General features: G+C 36.7%; 3 protein-coding genes and 1 long non-coding RNA gene across 5 annotated transcripts; 1 reads left to right on the forward strand and 3 right to left on the reverse strand.

Moving 5' to 3' along the window:
- Positions 1 to 239: 239 nt before the first annotated feature.
- On the reverse strand, positions 240 to 8717 carry LOC145733586 (deoxynucleoside kinase-like). 2 transcript variants are annotated; one of them, XM_081986496.1, is made up of 7 exons: positions 8548 to 8717; positions 1344 to 1614; positions 1122 to 1291; positions 882 to 1018; positions 628 to 766; positions 482 to 573; positions 240 to 419 (listed from the first exon to the last, which is right to left on the reverse strand). In XM_081986496.1, exons 1-7 carry the CDS (start codon positions 8580 to 8582, stop codon positions 346 to 348), a joined length of 918 nt encoding a protein of 305 aa, XP_081842622.1. In that variant the 5' UTR covers positions 8583 to 8717; the 3' UTR covers positions 240 to 345. The 2 variants fall into 2 exon arrangements, with proteins under 2 accessions (XP_081842622.1, XP_081842612.1); XM_081986486.1 differs by lacking the exons at positions 240 to 419; positions 482 to 573; positions 628 to 766; ... (1 more) ...; positions 1122 to 1291; positions 1344 to 1614 and adding an exon at positions 2198 to 4994 and having other exon boundaries at positions 8548 to 8715.
- LOC145733756 (platelet-activating factor acetylhydrolase-like) lies at positions 7841 to 14574 on the forward strand. Its single transcript, XM_081986741.1, has 7 exons — positions 7841 to 8559; positions 8819 to 8919; positions 13245 to 13356; positions 13414 to 13579; positions 13631 to 13993; positions 14046 to 14216; positions 14271 to 14574. The coding sequence occupies exons 1-7, from the start codon at positions 8532 to 8534 to the stop codon at positions 14497 to 14499; spliced, it is 1170 nt and encodes a 389-aa protein (XP_081842867.1). The 5' UTR covers positions 7841 to 8531; the 3' UTR covers positions 14500 to 14574.
- Positions 14575 to 15752: 1178 nt separating this feature from the next.
- Positions 15753 to 19141, reverse strand: Echs1 (Enoyl-CoA hydratase, short chain 1). Its single transcript, XM_081986836.1, has 4 exons — positions 18699 to 19141; positions 16404 to 16726; positions 16186 to 16354; positions 15753 to 16136 (listed from the first exon to the last, which is right to left on the reverse strand). Exons 1-4 carry the CDS (start codon positions 18805 to 18807, stop codon positions 15847 to 15849), a joined length of 891 nt encoding a protein of 296 aa, XP_081842962.1. The 5' UTR covers positions 18808 to 19141; the 3' UTR covers positions 15753 to 15846.
- Positions 16842 to 18688, reverse strand: LOC145733957 (uncharacterized). The gene is made up of 2 exons (XR_014179312.1): positions 16979 to 18688; positions 16842 to 16903 (listed from the first exon to the last, which is right to left on the reverse strand). It is a non-coding gene; the product is annotated as an uncharacterized LOC145733957 (long non-coding RNA).
- Positions 19142 to 23274: the final 4133 nt, after the last annotated feature.

The following is a 23274-nucleotide window of genomic DNA, read 5'->3' on the forward strand; positions in this document are numbered from 1 at the left end:
AACATAAGTTTGGTCTGTCACTTTTTTTAAGGGTTTAATCGGCAAGGGACTTCTCAACATGTTTTGCACACATAAGCACTCATCTTCAGACACTAATACATAATCTACTAGAATTTATTTTATATTTCTTGAATCACCTCTCAGAAGAGTGAAGAAGAAAGAAGAGAAGAGTGCCTGCATCTTTGAAAACAAACTTTGAGGACAATCCTCTACGACTGACTTCACAAGAAAACTTCAAATTAAACAAAATTAATAAACTGATATATTTTTAACGCATGTTGGGTTACAAACCTAATTTGGTACAAAATATCATATTTTACTGCTTAACTAAATGTTAATAAAAAGTTACATTTTAAGAACTTTCTTCACCTTCTCTTTAGTTTCGGGTTCAACTTTTTGAATTCCTTTTTTCTCGTAGCCTGAAAAAACAGATTAAACATAAAAAACATGCATCAACAAAAACTATACAATAATAGATTACCGAGTATTTTGTTTTCGTTTTTCTTGTACAGCTCGGTAATATCTTCCAATGTCTTGTCGGCATCCAATACCAAAACAGGAATTGTATTAAATCTAAGTAGATGATTGGTGTAGTTTTAAACAAACCAAACATTAAATTGTTTTTACCGTTCATCATCAGTCATTAACCACTGCTCATGGCTGTTATGCAGTTGTTTCAGATATTCTAAGGAAAGACCGGATTCCTCCGGTCTTGCACGAGCTTTTACTCTTTCATACACTACTTCGGGGGTACTTCTCAAATATACTGTAAATTTTATTAGATTAGTTGTAACACAGTGTGATTTGGTGTCCTAGTGAATTGAGTGGTATTTTTGGACTGAGAAATGGAAATATTTTATTTTGGCCTCACGTTAATTTACCAATTAAATCCAAACTGATATCAACGTTAGCTCGGGTCCATCGATACCACTGATCCAGTACTGCATAATCGGCAGCATGTAAGTACCCGTTCTCAAAAGCTTGCTCCATAAAACAGAACCGATTATTTTGTATGGATCTGCAAAAAAAAAAACACCTATACCAATTTCAACCATCATCAGCATGTCTCTCACCAATTTTTTCATAATAATACTTGAATTTTTGACTACAAAACTACGTACCTTTCAAACATCTGCACCCTGGTATTACTGTCTTTCGGCGGTGTTGTCTGCACTTTTAGCCTGGTAAACTGAACGTAACTCTGGAACACTTTGAGCCATTGGTGAATGTCCGAATACATCAAATCTAACAAATTGTGACCTTCCACATTTCGCCACCACTCGATAGGTTCCTGAAATGAAAACCTTAAAATACTGGGTTGTTTGAGCCATACACTTATATACAGCGTAAGTTTCGATTCCTTCCATGCCTGCGAAATACTTGATCAAAGTGGATTTTCCCGCTCCAATGTTGCCCTCTATCGAAACTCTAAAAGGACGATCGGTCGGAGTTTTCACATTGGTCAGCTCCTTTAAAGGTGAGATTCCCACAAAGTTTGTTTTCTTGGTGGGAGTGTCGCGTGGCGATGCTGCGGGACGTTTAAGGCCACTAATGGTAGTCACTACACCCTCCATGTTTGTTGGAAAAATTAGTTTTGAGGAAAATCGGCTAAAACTGTAAACCAAGCAAAAAATTTACATGTAGGTAGTAGCAAAAATTAAAACTGTGAACTTAAAATTGAACTGATGCCGACCTTTCCAAAGTTTGTAAAGAAATTTAGTTTCTATAAAATTAACAGATAATCAAACTAGTGAAGCTGCAACTGGATCAAAAATCAAAGCAGCAACTGAGGCTTTGAGGATCTGTAAGAAGCTGCATTGTCCAGGATATCCACTCAAGTTATCGTGCAAATTGACTGCATCCAAACAGCATAGTTATTCATTTGAATATAATTTGCTATTTCCTTAACTGCTTAGAGAACGGATAAGTAGGCAATATCAACTGGCTGTTTAGCATATTATGGAATCGAAAACCAATTAATCAAACTGAAGAGATTATTGGGAAAGGCTCCATCCTATAAGAGGTGGGGGAGAAAAAAAAACACTTTTTCTTATAGGAGGTACTATTCTAGATTAAACTCCAACTAACGTAAATCTAGCATTGTTGACTATTTTTACTTTTTTAGTGGAGTCTAAAATACTGAACACCAGATTTACTCTATTTTCAGTTTAATTTCTTAAACTAAAATAAAACAAAATTATTTCTTTATACAAATATTATTTCAACAAATTATACAGCCTTCATATAAAATCAGCTCTTTTCTTAAATTGTACTACGTTGAACAGTTTTTAGTAACAATAAAAAATTAAACTCCGTATAAAACGTGATAATCACACTGGAGTATTACTATTATACATAATTGCAACAATACTCTTCAGTATTTAACGCAAACTAATGAAATTCGAGATCTATCTTTAGAGAAGGCAAGTGGGCCAGATCCTTGATCCGCCTGCAGATTAATTAGGAAAGTTTGTAAAAATTGTTAAAACTAAGCCTAACACTTAGTAATTGTAGATTCATATTAGAACTAGAAGCTAAAAGTTCTAAAAACTTTGTTACTATCGTGTCGTAAGCTTCCACCCGAGTTTTCACTTTCAACTTTCTATCGTTCAAAAATTGATGAAATTTTTCAACTCTCTGCTTACTGTTTGCCTCTTCTTCCGAGTTAAGTCGAAATCGGTTTCCACACTCGGCTTTCCTCCGTATTCTCATGTAGGCATCGAACTCCTTCGAAGCAGCTTCATAGATGTCGTCCTGGTGCGTTTCCAAGATAACAACAAAATTGTAAATGGTTATTAAATAGGAAAACAACTGCCGAGAACTTTCATCCAATAAAACTCCTCTTTGAACTGATGTTAAGAAAGTGGTGTGTGCGGTTATAATGTCATCCAGACATTCGGCTTTGCTGACTTGATTCTGCATTTCGGCCCAGGAACATTCCAAAACTTCGAACAGGAAATAATACTGAGTTTGATGGATAAAGTGGATCATTTTAGTTGTTAAGATATGAATGATATGCATGACAGGTCTGAGTTCTCTGATTTTTCTAAAAAGCTTTCCCATGGAAAGCTGTTGCCTCCTCATATTGGCTAGAACGTATTCAGTTCGTTTGGCTCTCCATAACGCACCAAACAAGCTTTGATATAAAGGCATTGTAGGTTGGAATATCGTCCCAATTGGCCCATCTACAATGTAAACTAAACTGAACACATCCCAACCCACATCACCAAGAGAGTGGTTCATAAAGCTGATATTCAATCTTTTTAAAGTGTCTTCATCTTCATACTGTGCGTTGGTGACTCTGATAGCGGATTCTAAAATCCCTGAAAGCGTGTGACCGTAAATTTCTCCAGCTGGCTTGTTTAACTCAGGAGTCAGAAGATCCAGAAGATGTCTTATAAAATCTCCCTGTCCTAGAAGTAAGTACCTCCTTAAAGACTGCAAGTGTTCATAAAGTTTGAAGTTGTTTTTCAGTAGATCCAAAACTCGTAAAGACGTCTCCTTGTAGACGCTTTCTAGAGTGGAATGAAACTCTATACTTTGTTCTGGTGTAAACAGTGCTTCCGCTGTTGTTGTGTTAAATAATTTCTGTAAAGCCTCCCGACCCGGCAACTTCCCTCCATCTTTGCATATTTGCCTTAAAAAGTTTATACTCTTCCCGGTTGCTAATATCCGTTTAGACTGTTCCATGTTGATGAACGAAGGAACCATCGATTTTCTTACGATATACTTGTCATGCCACATCCTCTCTGCAGAAATAATAGGTTTGGATTCAATGAAAAATTCATTGCAAGGATCATTTATTTCACCATCGAGCAACCATCTCGACAACATAATGTACAGGGGCTTACAAACTGCTTTCAGCACTTTTTCAGACACTTCCTGTGCAATTTTAGAGCCATGTTGCAAAAATCCGTGAACTGCAGTGACTAAAGCCCCACCTTTTTTATCATTACACACCTCAGCCAAATAAGCTAACCACTCAAATCTAATACGATGACTTTGTAAGATAAATAGCATTCTTCTTAAAGTCATACCAGCCGTATCGGAGCTGTTTCTATTTAAATTAGCTTGCAACAGCGCAATAGCTTTGTAATACTCTGACAATTCACTATTTAACGTGGCAATAAATGCTTGTCCAATTGCCCCAGTTTGTCTCTCATTCTCTTCGCAATACTGCTTCAGTTGATTGTGCAAGAAACTCATTCCTACTATTCTTTCAAGCAAACTGCGGTGTATCGGTGAAATACTTTTGCTGGTTTTCGGGTCAAGGGTGTAACCTAATCCGTGATCACGTTTTAGAAACTTTCCTTGAATTCCTTGTAAACTGTAGATCACATCCTGTAGAAGTTCTTGCTCAGTGACGGACTGGCAAATACTGGCCTTTGATGAGGATGGAATGTCGTGATGTGACCAGGCTGCAGAAGAAATTGTGGTTGCTTGAGAGTTTGCTCTCAACACTGTTGACAGGGTAGTATCATTAAATTTACGATGGCCTCCGTGGAAAATATGTTGTACACTGTCAGATCCATTGGAGGCGATACTTCTAATTTCCTGATGTGATGTAGGTCTGCTGCTTTTCGTTTGCTTTAGCTCTTTAGTAGTGGGAAACCTTTCAAGTTTATCACAAATACTCGCGGGAAGTTCTTTAGAATAAGCGAGATGATACAAAAAATGTAAAATTGCTGTACGATCTTTTATGATATCGGATTTGGACAGGTTTGTGTACAATAAATGAAACTTTTCCAGGTTTTCTGGGCATCTTGACTTTATCAACCCGACCAGATTGTTAACGGCAACCGGTTCGTCGCTGGGTGTATTGACGTGTAAACGCGAGATGTTACCAAGGTGATGGAAAGCGTTTTCCGTTAATCTGGATAGCAGAGCCTCATTGTCGAAGGCTAAGTACTTGCAAAGCTTTGTTAGAAGCTCAGAGATATTGCTATCGTCTCGAACCTCTGTGTTACTCATGATTTGAAGGAGACTGACGGGCCCTACAAGAAAAACAGATAATTAGTGCAATAATCTGACAAATTTAAGAAATAGTGAGATAAAGCTGAGATAATAATAATTGTAATGAAAGCAGAATAAAATATGCTATCACAGATGTATGCAGGTACGTCTGCAGGTCCTACGAACTTTGGTAAAAACAGCATTAAAAAATAAACAAAAGAAACAGTTGAACAGTCATTAAAATCGTACTAGACAAGACAAGAAAAAAATACTGTAAAACTATCAATATCTGATATACCAGTTACAAGAATTGTAAAGTGGTTTGCAGCTTTAAATCAGCAACATTTGGAAATTTATGAGAAGCTTCTATAAGTTTTGCTATTTGCATAGCCTTTAAGAAACTGCCATATGAAAGAAAAAGTGGTCAAACTAGCTTAGTAAGGGTAAACCGCTAGAAATAAACTATTTTTTTTAGACTACTACTTTTTAATCAGAAAGAATAACACTCCATTAGTATAGAGTATAGTCTTCTCCATTATAACTTTATTGTAGCTCTTTAAAGGTAAATGCGTGCTCGACTAGTTTTGGGCATAGAAATGCATCAATCATCAGGGGCTGGAAAATTAATCCACTAACAAGGTGAACTTACAAAGTGAACAATGGTGGAAAGACATACCTTACACAATGTTTAAAACTTAAGTTTGCTATCTTTTTACCTAAGGACACAACGAGACCTGTTATGTAGAATATTTTAGTACAATTTAAACATGATCTACTACAATAAAGTCTAAACAAACTGTAAAAACTAACAAATGTAGTTTAAATGGTAAACAATTTGAATATAAAAAATGTTACCTTATTTTCGAGAAAAAAAACTAAATTAATAACTAAAGTGATATTATATTAAGTATCAAGAATTTACTGTTCTTGATATAATATACTACATAACATAACAAGTAGAAACTCCCAGTTTTGTGTTTCAAAACTTTGCTATCCTATTTTATATTGGTTCGGTAAATCGATAATCCCCTTCTGACTCCCTTCCCCTAAATTAAGGGTTTCCTTTGAGACTATTCAAATAACTAATTCTCCACTTTCTTCATTTTGTCCCTGAACTAAAATTGCATACAGTATTTAACGTTTGTTCCAGAAAAATTGCAAAATTGGCTTTATTAAGTAATTAGTATGTGTAATTATTAATTTAGTTAATGTTTTTTTTTTCCCTGTTTTTTCTCCACAATAACATTTTTCATTGTTGTCTATTCCTGTGTAGAAAGACAGCAAAACTTCGAGCACTCATTTACCTTTAAAGGGCTGCAAAAGAGTTACAGTAGGGAAGATTGTGTGTTATTCCTCCTCCAGGTATTCATTACACCTCCACTAGGAGACAACAGACTTCTACTTTAATTTACTTGATGTAAAATGTAAACATTGAGAACAGTTGTTGAAGGCAATATTATGTTCAGAAAAGGACACTTTTTGCAAAAAGAACCTATTTGGATGGCCATAAACAATCTAGATTATTACTTAATTCAGACATGATGCTGTGGTTTTTCATTTTTTTTTTTCTTTTAAAGTTTTCCTAAAATGAAAAATACTATCATTATACAGGATTTTTCCTAGGTATGGTATAATTTTACTTTTATTGACAGAATTTGAGGTAGTTGGTAAATTGAACTATGTTTTTATAAATAATGGACAAAATTATCTATGACATATTTAGGTTATTTAAGGTCAGGTTAAATTGAAAACTTTAACACCCAGTTTGATAATAAAGCATTATTGGACTTTTTCCATATTTTTGGAGCACCCTGCATATTTGATTTGATTGATATTAGCACCCTGTATTTGTTAAAACATTTTTATTTGAAGATTTATCCTAATTTCTTTGAGTTCTATTCTATCATATAGTGCATTTTTCTGATTAAAATTATCAAATTGGGATTGTTTAGATCTAGAAGTATAGCAGCAATTTGTATCTACCACAAGTATACAATAACTTATTTGCACAACTTTCTTCCTTCAAAATATTGGTGAATTATAAATATGGAATTTTTTATTGCCATAACATTATTTTCAGATTTGAATGAAATGTTTGTGATACTAATATTGTTACTAAAAACAATACAAGACAAGTCTTATTACAAATAACCCAAATATGCCGGGTTCTTAGTCAAGTTGGACCTGTTGATGCCACAATATCACATTTTTTTTGTTATTGAAATACTAAAATGAAATAAATATAGCCATTTTTCATTCATAAGTGATGTGACTTATTTACTTTGAAACACGGCACATAGCATCCAGAACCTTTTGAAAGTTTCACATTGGTTTAATGGAATATTTTCAAACACTTAGCTAGATGCAGTATAATATTAAAAATTTTGGATATTGCTAGCTCAATTTACATTAAGCCCTACCAAGTTCAATGGAAAGAAAATATTACAAAATTCCCTTAACCAAACATTCGGTTAATACATTCAATTCACCTAGCAATTCACTCATAGAATAACTGAGAAACTAACATGCATTATAGGTTCACAATTTTAAAAATAAGGCAACCAGCGTATTTTTTGTTCAATTAGAAGTTTTTTAATAGTCAATACAGAAGGAAAACTATTTTTTAGCTAACAGTACACAACTGGTGGATTTGGCAAATATATACAAATACTGGTGCTTTTGACAAACATGCCAGTGTTTTTTAATAAAGAGTAAGCAGCTCACACAACTTGACAAGCCTTGGCAAGTATATTTGAGTGACAAATATCTGTCAAATTCCTTGCAGACAAATTTAAGGTATTTCACTTTCATCAAAGCATATTGCTGAATAGTTTTATTTTTGGCTGTATGCACCAAAGATCATTTAGATGGTTTAACTAACTCACAGTTTAAAATAATCATTACAAATTCACAGTCACCCAAACTATCAAAATGTTTTGATGCATATCAACACTTATATTTAAATAGGACTAGTTAGGTAATACAAAAAAAAAGCCTGACTAAACTGAGATAACAGAAAAGAAAGCTTTCAATGTAGTTACTTGCATTATGGACACAAAAAGAGAAAATGGTCTAGTTCCTTGAATTTGCTAAAGGAATTTAGAGTCAATAATTATTGCACTAATTGATCTGTGTAGGCACCTAACAACTGCAATTAGGTACTTAGAAACAATTATTTGAGAATAGTCAAAACTTTATTTAACTAAGCATAAACTGGAATGACCTCTCCCTGCTGAAAATGTGAAACTATTTAGTTGTGTTCTTCCAGAGAAACCTTTAATTATTATTACCTATTAGAAAAGAAGACGTATACTAGTACATACAAATACATTCACTGAAAAGACTGATAATAATGCAGTACATGTGAGAAAGTGGTGAGTAGATCACTTTAGAGAAATTTGCAAGGTCTTTGAACCTTGGACTCGGCTTTGAACGTGAAACACGGTCAGTGGGCAGTAGTTTTGTTATTTGAAGTTCAAGTCTACACTGCAGTGATCCCTACCACCTAATAACCTCAAAGAATTGTTGTGTTTACTAGAAGCTCAAACCGGAAAAATTGTAGTTTTGGTAGACAAAAAATGTCTGGTCACTTACCTCTGTCTGCAGGTAACGTATTTCAACAATTTCATTAATATTAATTAAAAATACATCCATTTAATTGAAAGTAATCAAACGTAGTATTTCTATGACTTTTCGAAACAGATGACAGATGTAAAAGATTATTTTTTGACGTTTGTTTAAAAAATTTTTACAAACTGTCAACGGTCCCGCGCAATCTTCTTTTTGGCGTTTGTCCTTCTTATACTTCACCTCATATACTTTTTGTTTTACATATTCTATAAACGAAATTGTAAATTGTTTACAGGACCGTTTGTACCGGGGATCGTAGACGTAATGTTAGATTACAAGAAAGAAGCACCATTTTTTAGAATGTACTACCCTACTGCAGAAAAATTCGATATGCAAGTAAGTACAGATATTTTATTGTTTTACAATCGCAAATTATTTTTGTAACTTATTGGAAAGAAAGGTAAGGAATAACACAAGGTCGTCTCCACAATACTTCATTTCAGCCTTCAAGATATAAGGCGATCAGATAGTTGAACAGCGATTGCACCACAAAAGTAGCTAGTAACCAAATAAGCCTATTAACTCTAATTTTTTTCACCATCAGATCTTTCACCTCTGACTAAATTTACTCTAGAGATAATTTCCATAAAAACAACAAACTGTCCCATAATTGGTAGAGTCTGATTTCACAGTGTCCATAGAAGTATTCTTGTGAATCAGCACATATGATGAAACAGCTTCCGAATAAGAGGAGTTAGACAAAGAGACACGATTTTACTAAAGCTACGAGCGCTTCGTCGGAAAAGTTAAATACGTTTCCAGAAAGGCAATACCAAGAGGATGTCGACAACAATACATCCCAGGTCTAACCACCGAATCGAAAAAACTTCTGGATCAATACACAAATTCGTACGAGAATGACCCTTTTAGCGATCAAACAGTGGAATCAGGTAACCTGCTTCTCAGAGAGCTTAGTCATCCACGACAAGAAAAATGGGTTGAGACAATCGAAAAACTGAATATGACCCATAGTAGTAAGATCGCGTGGAACCTGTTGAAAAAACTTAACGGGGACCCTATGGAATCGAAACAACCCAGTAACGTCACGCCCGATCAGATCGCCCACCAGCTGCTGATAAATGGAAAAACCGATGCAAAGCCTAGAGCATGTAAAATCCACAGAAACCTCGAAGGTGAAGCTCTAACTATTAATGCACCTTTCACAATTAAGGACCTTAATGAGGCCATTCACAGTCTGAAAAATGGGAAGGCGGCAGGGGTGGATGACATGTGCGTGGAGCAGATTAAACATTTTGGAGATAAAACAAAGCGGTGGATCCTACAATTAGTTAATAGGTGCTATTCGACGAAACAAATTCCCAAGTCCTGGAGAAAATCAAAAGTCATCGCACTATTAAAACCTGGCAAAGACCCAAGCCTCGCCAGTAGCTATAGACCTATCTCTCTCCTGTGCCACTTATACAAACTCTATGAACGGCTAATACTCAACAAAATTCAGAACTGTGTGGACCAAAGACTGATTCCACAACAGGGAGGGTTCCGTCCAGGAAGGTCATGCACGGGGCAGGTTCTAGCTTTGACTGAACACATTGAGAGGGGCTTTGAGGAGAGGAATATAACCGGAGTAGTTTTTGTGGACCTATCAGCGGCCTATGACACCGTGAACCAAAGGGCCCTCTTCTCCAAGATATACAATACCACCAAGGATTACGAGTTAACTAGGGTAATCGAATCTTTACTACAAAATAGGAGGTACTATGTAAGCCTAGAAGGCAAGAAGAGCAGATGGCGGACACAAAAAAACGGTCTTCCCCAGGGTAGTGTTCTTTCCCCAATATTGTTTAACATATACACCAATGACCAACCCACACCTGGTGATACTGAGCACTTCCTCTACGCCGATGACTTGGCCATCGCAGCCCAAGGAAAAAACTTTCCGGTTGTTGAAGAGATATTACAAAATGCCCTATTACGGATGTCAGCCTACTATAAAGCAAACTCTCTGAAACCCAATCCGTCGAAAACCCAAGCATGCGCCTTCCACCTGAACACCAAGGCCGCCGGAAGAAAATTACAGATCCAATGGGACGGTTTTACTATAGAACACACACCCCAACCGAAATATCTGGGAGTAACTCTGGACCGATCCCTCACGTATAAGTTCCACTGTCATAAGACCCGACAAAAGGTATCGTCTAGGAACCAGCTCCTCAAGAAATTAACGGGAAGTAAATGGGGAGCTCACCCCTCTGTGATCAGAACAACGGCTGAAGCACTATGTTTCTCCACAGCGGAGTATGCTTGCCCGGTGTGGAATAGGTCTGTGCATGTCAAATCTATCAATGCTGCTCTTAACGAGACATGCAGGCTTATGACTGGATGCATGAGGGCCACCCCGCTGGATGAGCTCTATAAAGCTGCAGGGTGCGAACCACCAACAACCCGACGACTAGCCATCGAACACACCGAAAGATTTAGGCAAACATTTGATAGCCGTCACCCTCTCTATGAAGCACCCGAGCCGGTGAGGCGATTGAAATCACGTAGAGGCTTCCTGAATACAGTACCGATAGACCCACCAGAAGCCTTCCCCTTAAAACAAGAACCCTCAGCAGGCTCCAGGCTGGACTGGAGGAGCTGGAAATCCCTCAACCGTCTCAGAACCGGAGTTGCCCCTGTAAAGACGAACCTCGCAAAATGGGGAATTATTAACGAACAGGATGTCAGATGCGACTGTGGGGTGACACAGACTATGGAACATCTCCTGGTTTGCGGGAACTGCCCGAGCTCCTGTTCCCTCGAAGATTTATGGCTTGCTAAAGATAATGCTCTGGACGTAGCCCGATACTGGGCTGACAAATTGTAGTATGGACTCGGACACGAAAAAGTAAAAAGTAAGTACTAAAGCTTTTTACGATTCTTCTAGAAACCCTGTGCAAATGGACCAACTGGGACTTGTTGACCCATCCACGGTTTGCGGACGACATAGTCTTAATTACCAACGCGTGTAAAATGCTGGAGGAGCTTAACAACCTTTCACCTCAGGTGGGATTGGGAATGAACCTGTTAAAAGCTAATAAATACATGACAAACCTTGTATTGAGCAATTGCACTACTATGTTGGATACCACTCCAATAGAACAGGTTTTGAAAGTAAAAAGAGACAACTACACGCACAAACTTAACAGGAAAATGGGTTTAACCTGGACTGCTTAAAGGAAACTGAAACACATCACACAAGATTTCCGTATGCCTAAAAAGCAAGGTTTTTGACCAGTGTGCCCTCTCGGTTCTGACCTACGGTGCTAAGACACTGACGCTCACTAAACAAAATCTAGAAATAAAACAGCACAAATAAAAGGAACATAAAAAGAGCGATCATTGAGGGACCGGATTTCCAACAACATAATAAGGCAACGTTCTGCCACGTCACAAGAATGTTTGATGGGCGATGGACAAGAAAGATTGTTGAATGGAAAGTAACAGAGAAAGTGTACCGAAATCGATGGTGGCCACCAGCTAGATGGATGACTTAAGCGGCAGGAGAACAGAGAAATTCGGCAATGTTACGGGAAGCCTACGTCCAGCAATGGACAGGATAATGGCCTTTATTATTAATTATCATCATCATCATCATCAACGTCTGTTACCACGTAGTACGCTCATCCGGTTCATGTCTAATTGTACTTATATCATCCGCCCATCTTGTTTGGGGGTGTACTGTACTTTACATGTATGTAAAAAAGCATGTTGGCGCGGTCTTCACTTGTAAAATTTTACTCTTTACATTGTTGCTGCATGTCCTGTTCGACTTTTGAGAAACCTTGCCCAAACTAAAGCAATTCTGCGCACAAATTTGATGATCTCTTATTGTTTTATGTGATTAGTACGCAGAGATATTTGTCCAAATGTGTGACTCCAACGAGGTCAAAGTCTTTTTAAATCAGATATATTTGGATCACAACCAAAAGACTGTGTGACATTTTATCTATTCTTCTCTCTATTTGCAGATATGAAGTCAAGTCTCGTAACCACCAAGAGTATAGCGCTAATCATAAACTCGTGTAAATTCGGGCAATGTGTAGATTGAAGTGCGTCCAAACTACTTTCTCGTGTTGTGAGACTAATCGTTCTCTCTCCACTACTGCTGCAACCAAAATTGAACCTTGACCACCTTTATCTTCTATCTCCAGCACTGTCAATCCACTGTCTAGTGCCTCTCTTCTCTAAGCTCTAACTCCCACCAAGTTATCCAGCACATCCTCACTAGGTGTTCATTAGTCCATCGTATCCTATTGCAGTCTGACAAATTCTGCTATAACGTGGAAGTGGTTACAACCAACAAGTGCTGCTAGCATGACCAGTCTGAATACATTTTAATGGATACTTGAACTAGACGAGCAAGACCTAAGCTGTCTTATTCGAGGTTGTTCCAACAACTGGGTTGGTCTGAATTTGATTTGGCTGGTTTTTCGTACTAACATAGTTGAATGTAATTTTTTTAAATCAATGAAAAATCATTACAAATCAGATTGTAGTCTGTTTGGATGAAACTGTATTAAGCAATGTGTATATGGACGACTGAAAAAAAAATCATTACTATACATTATTCTGCAATCTATTGCTCATGAATTTCTCATAAACTTGATACAATAACGACGAGCAAAAAAACGAGCGATTTATAATGGTGTTTATTACAGAGACAATCATCCAAGTGGTTAAATTGGCTTCCAGATGAGACTTATTTAGATGGGATATCCAAGGTCCTAATGCTGTACAAAATACTTCTAAAAATTGCTTTCTGGTGGTCAGGTACGGTTTAGGTTTGACCGTGGATAGCAAAGTCACTGCAAGTTAATTGGTTTTCAGTTGATGGAACCAAAATCCCTGCAGTGTACGGTGCAAAACCTAAAACTGACTCACAAATGAAATGTGTGGTAATGTCTCACGGTTTAGGCGGTTGCAGATTTCTGTACAGCAATATTTGCTGTGAGCTTGCTTCTAGAGGTTTCCTTGTTGCTGCACTTGAACACAGGTAGTATTCTAATATTTTTCAACAAATTGTTTTAATCTTATTTGTTTTCAGAGACCATTCAGCGTGTAGTACGTTTTACTACTCGAGCAAATCCCATGCAGAAGCTGACAGAAGGTCTTTGTTAGAATTTCGGCATATTAGTTTTGGTAAAGACCACTACTCTAGAAGAAACGAACAGTTAAAAACCAAATCGGCTGAATGTAGCCAAGTACTAGATTTCCTGAAAAATGTACATAGTGGGATTGTTCCTCACAACATTTTGGATGACACTCCGTTTCACAAGAAGGAAAATAAAATTGATTTTCAGTTGGATCAATTAATAGGAAAACTAGATGTGGAGAACGTGGTTATGATGGGACACTCCTTTGGAGCTGCCACAGCTTTATACACTCTTTCTACTAGACCGGATTTCAAGTACTTATACCCTTAAAAAGTTTTACAAATTTAGTTAAGTAAACCATTGTAGATTAGGAGTTCTCTTGGATCCTTGGATGTTTCCTTTAAAGAACGAAGAGCTGGTTGGCAAGATTAGTCAACCGATGCTTTTTATAAACACCCAAACGTTCCATATAGCTGCGAACGTTGAGGCAATGTCAAAACTGTTGGAAACTAGCACATCTAATATGTTCACCATCAAGTAAAATCAATCAAAGTTTCGATAGTTCAATATAGTTTTATAATACATTTTCAGGCATACAACGCACGAAAACCAAACTGACTCAGTACTTCTAATAGGATATTGGCTTAACTGGTTTATGAGAAAACTTGATCCGTTGCTGGCGCTTAAAATTAACAACTCTCTCATTTTGAGGTTCCTAAGAAATCATTTGGCCATTCAAGTTGATATTTCAGATTGTTTGGATCTTTTGGAAAAAGAAAAAGACAACATTGAAGTTGGTCTTACTAAACCTTGGGCTTAATTCACTTTTATTGACTTTGTAATAGTTTTTTTTTATGATTAGTGTAAAATAAATTCAAATTTTGTTAAGACTAGAGTTGGCTGACTGAGTTACTAATGGTTGAAAGCCAAATCATCAAACACTAAAACATTTTTTTAAAACAGAGTTTGCAATATTATGGTTTGAGGCATTTGCTTATAGACTGTATTTCCTAGAAGAGTATCCGTTTATAGAAACATATTTTCTCATATTTTGGATGTACTAGTAGTCGTAATAATGCGGGAGAATCCTAAAAGGTCCGGCGAGTGGGCCTTTTTCGCCGTTTCCCCTCAAACCCTCCCCACCTTACCACCCCTGGCCTACGCCTCCCTGACGAAGGCAAGCATCCGTCCCCACTCCAAGGAAGACAGTTCCTTGCAGGAGAGCGTGGAGGCCCCAAGAAAGCGCCTCCTGATAGACGACCAGCGATGGAGGACTCCTAATAGGTGATATGATGTTTCCTCCGCCGTTCCACAATGTGAACAAACAGGGCTATCACCAATTCCTAGTAGATGCAAATGTCTGTTTAGGCCACAGTGGCGTGTCAGAACTGCAACCAGTGTTTTTAAGGCCCAGCGACTCCTTGATATCAACCATTTGGATTTTGCCTTAGCGTCGCTTGGGCTTTCAATCAATTCCGTGGCTTGTCTGTACCCTTTCGCCTTGCAGCGCCGCGCAGTGGCCTTCCTACGTATCCACAGAGGTAACTCAGGAAGGCCCAGAAGAACGTTTAATGAGAGACTCGGTGTTGTCCTCATTGCGCAGGTTATTGCCAGACACTCCACCGCCGGCCACCAGACCAAGGAACCATAACAGATCCTTGGCCTTATAACGGCCTTGTATAACCACCTCATAACGTGTGGTTTTAGGGCCCAGTTTTTTCCCAGAAACCGGCGCAAATGCCACATAGTGACAGTGGCCTTTTGTATGATTTTGTCTACGTGAGGTTTCCACGTGAGTTTCCTGTCTAAGGTTACGCCCAAGTACTTAACCTCTCCCACAAGTGTAAGAGGTTTTCCGTACACGATTGGCAGCCTATAATCTTTAATTTGCCTTCTCTTTGTAAAGAGCATGTTTTTGGATGTACTATCTTTACAATTTTTGACACCAATTCAGGGACACCTATACATAGAATAGTCTTAAAGCTGGTTTGAGTCGCTTGTCGACAAGCAACACCATTTAAATCACAAAACTTCAATATCGACTTGTACTATCCAGTTGAAAAATAAACCATCTAAAGTTTTACTGATTTATAATATCTAAATAACTATTCAACAAAATGATGTAAAAAATATTTCTTAACTCAAAAATTTGTATAATGTACACTCTTTACTCGTTAGTAAAGTTTGGAGCCCTTTTCTCTGTAAAAGCAGTCATGCCTTCTTTACGATCCTTAGTGGCAAAAGTGGCATGGAACAATCTCTTTTCAAAGTGCAATCCTTCGGTCAAAGTGGTCTCGAAAGCAATGTTGACTGATTCTTTGCATAACTTTGTTATGATTTGTGAGTTGCTGGCAATTTTTTCACCCAGTTTCACTGTTTCTTCTAGAAGTTTATCAACTGGGAAAACCTTAGCTACCAAACCCATTTTTTCAGCTTCGTGGGATGTTATTTGATTTCCTAGAAATTTTTTTATTTGCATGCGAAAATTTTTCTGTAAAAAACCAACCTGTTAGAATAATTTCCATCGCCTTGGATTTACCCACATACCGTGGCAATCTTTGGGTACCACCAGCACCTGGAATAGTACCGATTAAAATTTCAGGTTGACCAAACTTGGCATTTTCTCCAGCGTAGATAATATCGCACATCATCGCAAATTCACAGCCGCCACCAAGCTAAAAATCTCCATCAAAATCTGTACATTCTAATAACAAGTCCACTCACCGCATAACCATTAACAGCAGCAATAACTGGTTTAGAGGTTTTGCTAATTCTATTCCAGTGTTCCAAAAAATTGGTGCTGATACATTCAGAAAATGTTTTGTCCTTCATTTCCTTGATATCGGCACCTGCGGCAAAAGCTTTTTCGCTCCCGGTAACGATAATGGCGCCGATTTGAGTGTTCGCTTCTAGTGAATCCAATGCCTTGGACACTTCCAGCATCAGACCATTGCAAAGGGCATTTAAGGCTTTAGGACGGTTGAACGTTATGACGCCTACATTGTTTTTCGCTCCTGCTGTGCTTAGTTTTATAAATTCGTAATTGTCTAAAAATATAAAATTATTTTTTTAAAATCGCATGATTTTTACTGGAAATTTCTTGACAATTCTAGTTTTTAATTTTTTAAAGTCAAACGGTGTATTGTATCAAAAAAGTATATAGAAGGTAAAAGTTGCACCCCATCGAGGTGCGTTTGTAGTAAAAACAGACCTCAACCTCTAACCTGAAACGTTCCTGAGATATTGATCAAAAACTGCAAAAAACGAGGGTCAACTTTCACACCCTATAGCGGCTAAACGGCTTGTTATACGGTGATTTTATACAGGATGTTTCAAATAAGCGAGTTATGGACGATTTTCTAGAAAAGCGCACGGAATTTTAATCTAAATTAGAGAGTTTTTGGGCCTACTATACTAACGACGACTATTTGGGATTTTCCTTAATCAAAGTGATTTTTTTAACTAATTTGAACCTGGCGAACACAAATCTGACGTCCATTTTGCTCTAACTGGCACCGTTTTGGAGATGACTTTAAAATTTTGACACTTTAGGGCGTGGCACCCTTGCAAAATGACATTTTGACAAATGACACTTTACGTCATTTTTGTACTATTAACCTGAAGCTATTTAAGCAATTGAGGTTAATTTTGAAAATAAAAAATTTTCTGAAAAAAATCAGAAAGTATCACCCTTGAAAATTCTTGACAATTCCAGTTTTTAATTTTTCAAGGTCAAACGGTGCATGGTACCAAAAAAGTGTATAGAAGGTAAAAGTTGCATCCCATCGAGGTGCATTTGTGGTAAAAACTCAGACCTCTAACCTGAAACGTTCCTGAGATATTGAGCAAAAACTGCAAAAAACGAGAGTCAAATTTGACGCCCTCTAGCGGCTAAACAGGGCAACTTAGCCGTGCCCGTTCCACGTCACGTGATAGCCCCGTTCATTAGCTTTCTTTTGTTATACGGTGGTTTTATACAGGGTGTTTCAAATAAGCGAGTTATGGATGATTTTCTGGAAAAGTGCACCGAATTGGGAATTTCTGCTTTCGTGGAGAGTGGTCAAAGTAAGGCTGTAGGAGCAAAAACAATTGAATATCGATACAAACATTTTACATCAAGTAGGCCTAGAATTTGACGTAGATTCCAAAAATCGAATAAAAAATTATAAGTTTGGTTTGTTGCTCAAATTTGGGACACCTGTATACTGATGTAAACAGACACCTGTATACTGATAAGATTCATATTTGGTATTTTTTTTTTATAAAATGAAAACAAGTGACAAGGATGTTGAAAATTCATTGAATCACCCTGTAAACTACTCCATTGTATTGTCAATAACTCGGTTATTTTGACAATTATCGGGTGGTTCAATATACCAATTTGTAGCCCTTGAAATTCTCTTTTGACCACCCTGTATAGCGTTTTTACCTAAAACATCGAATAACTAGTTATTTACTGTTAAAACTGAGAAGTTTGATTTTGACAGTTTTTACTGTGACAGCCCAGAAGGGAGAACATATTATTATTTTGAAAAGCGTTAAGGTTAGGTACTTATACAACATTTTTCAGAAAGTTTCCGGAAAAAATTGGAAAATCTGAAAATTCAAAAATAATACGTTTTTTAATTAATTATACAACAATCCAATATCAAATCAAATAAAGTTTAATGTACTTTTTTATCATTAGATGCCTTAAATTATCTCATTAGATGGCATGATAAGTTTGTGTTAGTCACTAATAATTTTCTATGACGAATACCTAAAATGTACTGGCTTATTGCCGTATTAACACGTGTAGTACAATCAACTTAATAGAAATAAAAGAAGAAATAAATTTGAATTCAATACAAAAGAGGAATAGAGATTAGAGATTTAGACTAAAGAAAAAAATGGCGTCGAAGACCCAGCTGATTTAGAAAAGTAGTATTTTCAAAATTTTGAGTTACTGTTAAATAACATTTTGCGGCTAAATTACTAAAATAAATACTTTATTTATCAAATAAACTAGTAATTACTTACCCCCAGTTGCACTAGAATATAACCTCACATTTTGTCTCAACAAAACCGATTTAGCTAGATTCGAGGTAGATTTTGAAAATAACATTTTTGCAATTGATTTTGTAGCCATTTTAATGTTATTTGATCACACTTTAAACAACAGAACTATGATCAGTGTAGAAAATTTATCTTTAAAGCAAAACGACTGTAAAGTGACTTGTTATCTGCTCGGCTTACTTGCTTGTTCTGTCTTTACACATACAAATGCTAATTAGAAAAACAGGTTCAAAGGTCTCTGTGATTTTATCGTTTAACCAACATTATTTCATGATTGTGTGATTATCTGGATTCTGTTTTTATTTAAGCCATATTTTGGAAATTAGTTGAAAATACACAAAGAAATCTGTTCACACTTTATTTTTTGTTGGTATTTAAAAATATATTGGGCTTAAAGGACTGACACCACCACTTCACTTAATAACTTTATTCTAATATATTAAAGAACTTAACTTGACTAGGGATGGACAAACTTAGGGAAATGATTGATAATTTCAACTCAAAGACTCAAAGTAGTAGTTTCAATGTTTCAAACTGGTGACCTATAAATCTCACAGTTAATGTCAAAAATTTTGTTACAATTGGTAAAATAACTAAATAAACTGGATGTATTAATTTTAAGCCGTCTATAATCTTAAAAACTAGAAATTTTACAATTGAATTGAGGGGAATAAAAGCGACCAGAAGTTCTAGTCCAACTATAGATGCTCCCACAATGTCACCGTGTGTCAAATCATGGGGAAGTTCTAGAAGTTTGTCAGCCTCCTTGAATAAAACAGCTGTAAAACCACAAAACGGTTAAATTTTATTACCACAGATTTTTTCAATTAAGTTTTTTTTTGACAAAATTTTAATATAAAGCCTTATCTAATCTAATCTATCTCCTCTCCTCGCATAAAATAAAAGTACAGCTCCTTTATATTGATTTATAGGTATTTCATTCTTTTAATTAAAATCAGTAAGTAGGTATAGTACCTAATTTATGAATAAATTGACCTTCTTGCCAAAACATTGCTTTTACAAAATGGTTAGGTAGACGTTATGATCTAACAGTGGAAGATATTATATCACAGTCCGTTATACTAGAAAAACTGAAAAAGGAGTGAAGAAACCTGCTAGAATATCAAAAAATGCAAAATTGAGAATGAAAATAACTAGTGAAAGTTGCAAATCAACTGAAAACTTTCAAAAGAAGACAAGCTAATCGAGAAGCATCAGAATTAGAAAATTTATTTGAAGAAACCTTTCAAGAGACAGAAAAACGAAATTGTTCTCAACCCTACGTCAAAAGCCCATTTGATGGATGATGATGATGATGATGATGATATTGTTAGATGGGCTCCCTTCGGAGAAGACACTTAGGCCGCTAGCCGTGCCCATATCAAAAGCCCTTTTAAAAGCTGCCAAAACCCTCTTTAAAATTATTAAAGACCTCTAGATCCTAAACTTGGAAGAAGAACAAAAGAAGCAGAAGACACTAGAATGTTTCATAAACAAGCTGTAAAGATACATACCAATAAAGCTGTAAAAGACACAAGACCAAAATAAAAATTCAAAAAAATAGACAAGTTGTTTATTATAGTAAATTGGGAGAACAAGAAAAAGAAACCAAAAAGGATCACTGTAGAAATCGAGTAAAAAATAATGAAAATTCTGAAGAATACATTCCAGAGTTTCAATTTATATCTTGTCATTTTCATGACGGATCTGAATAGGTAAAGAAACAGGAAACTCTAGTCATAGAGTCTTTTACCTATTAAGATTTAGAAATGCGTTCGGAACACAAGAGGCTCTTTATGGAATCAATGTCTTACTCTAAAAATGTAGAGATAAACGAAGAGATATATTCGTCTGTTTCATCGACTATGAAAAGGTCTTCGACAGGGTACACCACTCAAAGTTGATGGAAATACTACATCAGACTCAACTGAACCGCAAGGATATCAACATAATTGAGAATCTCTATTGGAGTGAAAGGGCTAAAGTTCGGATGGGATTGGTGGGGACGTCTGGCGTGGAAACCCGAAGAAGAGTTCTTCTCACCCCCGTTATTTACTCAGATCTTTAAGGAAGCTATATAGAAGACACAGAATATAGAGTGAAAGTCAATTCAGCGTCCTGCTGAAGATATAATTTTAGATACGCAGATGATACTTTGATTTTCTGTAACAGCACAAAGGGTTTCCAACAGTTAATTAATAAAGTAAGTGCAGCTGGCTGGAATAACCAATAATCATTTCAATATCAAGCTGCGACAATGTATGGTGAGGTGCTATATTTGGTCGGTTCTCCTTTATGGAGTGGAAAGCTGGACCTTAAAAACGGTCCTGTTTAATAGATTGGAGATGTGAATTCATCGAAGGATGCTGCGGGTTTCTTGAGCCGATGTGCTTACCAACGAAGAAGTCTTGCAAAGATCCAGAACATAAACGACAATTGCTATCAACAATACAATGTGAAAAAATTTCCTATCTCGAACAGAGGTATTGCGTGAAGAAAAATACCGTCTTCTTCAACTCATTTTCAAAGGAAAAATAGAAGAAAGGAGAGGTGTTGGTGGGAGGCAGATGTCGTGGCTGAGAAACATCAGGCATTGAACAGAGGGGTTCGTGAGGCTGGTGAGCTTTTTCAGATCGACAGAGGATAGAGAAGCACTCTCTACGTAATCGCCAACGTCCGGAGGACAGTTCAGAGTACATGAAGAAAAATTATTAATACTATTAAAAGAAAGTGTTAGGTGGCCCTGCCTTACTTCCGAAATCTAGGCAATGGCGGGAGGGTCAAACTAGGATGTAGTTATATGTTACAAAACAAAACTTTCTTGAGAAGCCAAAAACAGTAAAATCGAAAGTTTGTGTTAGATAAGTTGCCGGGACGACAGATTTCACTATTTAATGATCTTGAAGATAATGCTGAAAATGCCAGAGTATGACTTTTGGAAGCTTGAGATGCAGAAGTTGTTGTTAAGGATGCTCAATCTAGAAAATTGGCTGGAGACTTCAAAGAAGATATCGGAATGATAAAGAATTAAGAAAAACTGATGATAAACTAACAAAACAAGCAGTACAGAAAGAAGTATCTGAAATAAAGAGACTTTCTAACATACCTGGATATGAACCAAAATTACAAAAGTTTCTTAGGCGTAATTTTTAAACACCCTAGTTATTATTTTCTTTTGTCTCTCAAAAGCTTAAATTTGATATGTTAAAGTGACTATTTCAAATAATAATGAATATAGTTAAACTTACATAGATTATTCCATGGAGCGGGCGTAGTACTTTGACTGACATTATCCCTTTTTATTGGCAAAATATTTTCTAAAATATTGCTTAGAGGAAACGTAGCAATAAACTTGATGTGATTCGTTAGCATTATGGAAATAAAAAAAATCGAAAAACCAGTTACACTATTCATTTTAAAAGTTATTGGAACTCGTTCGGTTTATTGGAATCGGTTTTGCTTGTAAAAATTTGTGAGCTAACAATGAATTTTACGTTACATATGGTAAAGTGCTTACGTAAAATACATTATCTAAATAGAACATTGAAAACAATTAAGCAATTGAACTAATGTGTATGACAAATTATATTCCTGAACATTTTTACCTTTGATTAAAACCTGAAGATAAACCTAAAAGGTTTCATTTAGACGAGTTTTAGGTATTCCGAAAGTAAAACGAAGTTAGTCTGATGGCAAAACAATTTGTATTCTTGGATTAGGTTTATAGCAAAAAACTTTTGAGGAGGTGGAGGCAAAACTGAAGCATACTACGAGGAGAACTCTTTCAAACCCAACCCCCTTAAAACTCAGATTTGCGCATTCCACCTTCGCTCACGTCAGGCTATAAGAAAGCTTAACGTTGCTTGGTGCTTGGAATGGGGTCACCCTTGAACATACAGAGAAGCCAATATATCTCGGAGTAACCCTCGATAGATCACTTACATATAGGCATCAATGTGAAAAGACACGTCACAAAGTGGACGCAAGAAATAACATCCTGAGGAAAGTAACAAATAGCAAATGGGGCGCCAAACCAACTGTCCTCAGAACCACCGCCCAAGCACTTTGCTTCTCTACAGCCGAGTACGCATGTCTTGTATGGTCCAGATCGGCGCATGTACATAAGCCTCAATGAGACGTGTAGGCTGGTGACGGGATGCATGAAGCCCACAGAACTGGGGAACCTGTATAGAGCTACAGGTTTCAGCGATCCCAAATTAAGAAGAGCTCACTCTAAAAAGTTTGAACAAAACCTTCGGCTATCGCCATCCCCTATTTACCACCAGCTGCCCATCAGCTCACAGTTTAAAATCCAGACACGGATTTCTTAAAGATCCATTGGATGAACCACCATCAGCGAACTATCCTCTCTCAGAGGAACCGCCGAGTGGTGTCTTAAGTGACTTTAAAACCTGGAAGACGCTAAATCACATTCGAACTGGTGTCGCACCTGTAAAAACAAACTTGATCAAATGGAGACTATCGGAGCCAAATGACGACAAGTGTGACTGTGGCGCAGTACACGCGATGGAACACCTCC

This window comes from Ips typographus, linkage group LG1, assembly GCF_016097725.1.
Source record: "Ips typographus isolate SLU linkage group LG1, UJ_Ityp_2.0, whole genome shotgun sequence".
NCBI classification, from domain to species: Eukaryota; Metazoa; Arthropoda; class Insecta; order Coleoptera; family Curculionidae; genus Ips; species Ips typographus.

What these genes read in the sequence shown, in the direction of transcription:
- Echs1 (XM_081986836.1), bottom strand. Translation starts at nt 18,807, where the DNA reads ATGGCTACAAAATCAATTGCAAAAATGTTATTTTCAAAATCTACCTCG. An exon ending in CTGCTGTTAATGGTTATGCG is followed by an intron (nt 16,355 to 16,403) that starts GTGAGTGGACTT and finishes GGAGATTTTTAG; the next exon opens with CTTGGTGGCGGCTGTGAATT. An exon ending in GATGGAAATTATTCTAACAG is followed by an intron (nt 16,137 to 16,185) that starts GTTGGTTTTTTA and finishes AAAAATTTCTAG; the next exon opens with GAAATCAAATAACATCCCAC.
- LOC145733756 (XM_081986741.1), top strand. Translation starts at nt 8,532, where the DNA reads ATGTCTGGTCACTTACCTCTGTCTGCAG. An exon ending in GTTGCTGCACTTGAACACAG is followed by an intron (nt 13,580 to 13,630) that starts GTAGTATTCTAA and finishes ATTTGTTTTCAG; the next exon opens with AGACCATTCAGCGTGTAGTA. An exon ending in TCTACTAGACCGGATTTCAA is followed by an intron (nt 13,994 to 14,045) that starts GTACTTATACCC and finishes AAACCATTGTAG; the next exon opens with ATTAGGAGTTCTCTTGGATC.
- LOC145733586 (XM_081986486.1), bottom strand. Translation starts at nt 4,971, where the DNA reads ATGAGTAACACAGAGGTTCGAGACGATAGCAATATCTCTGAGCTTCTA.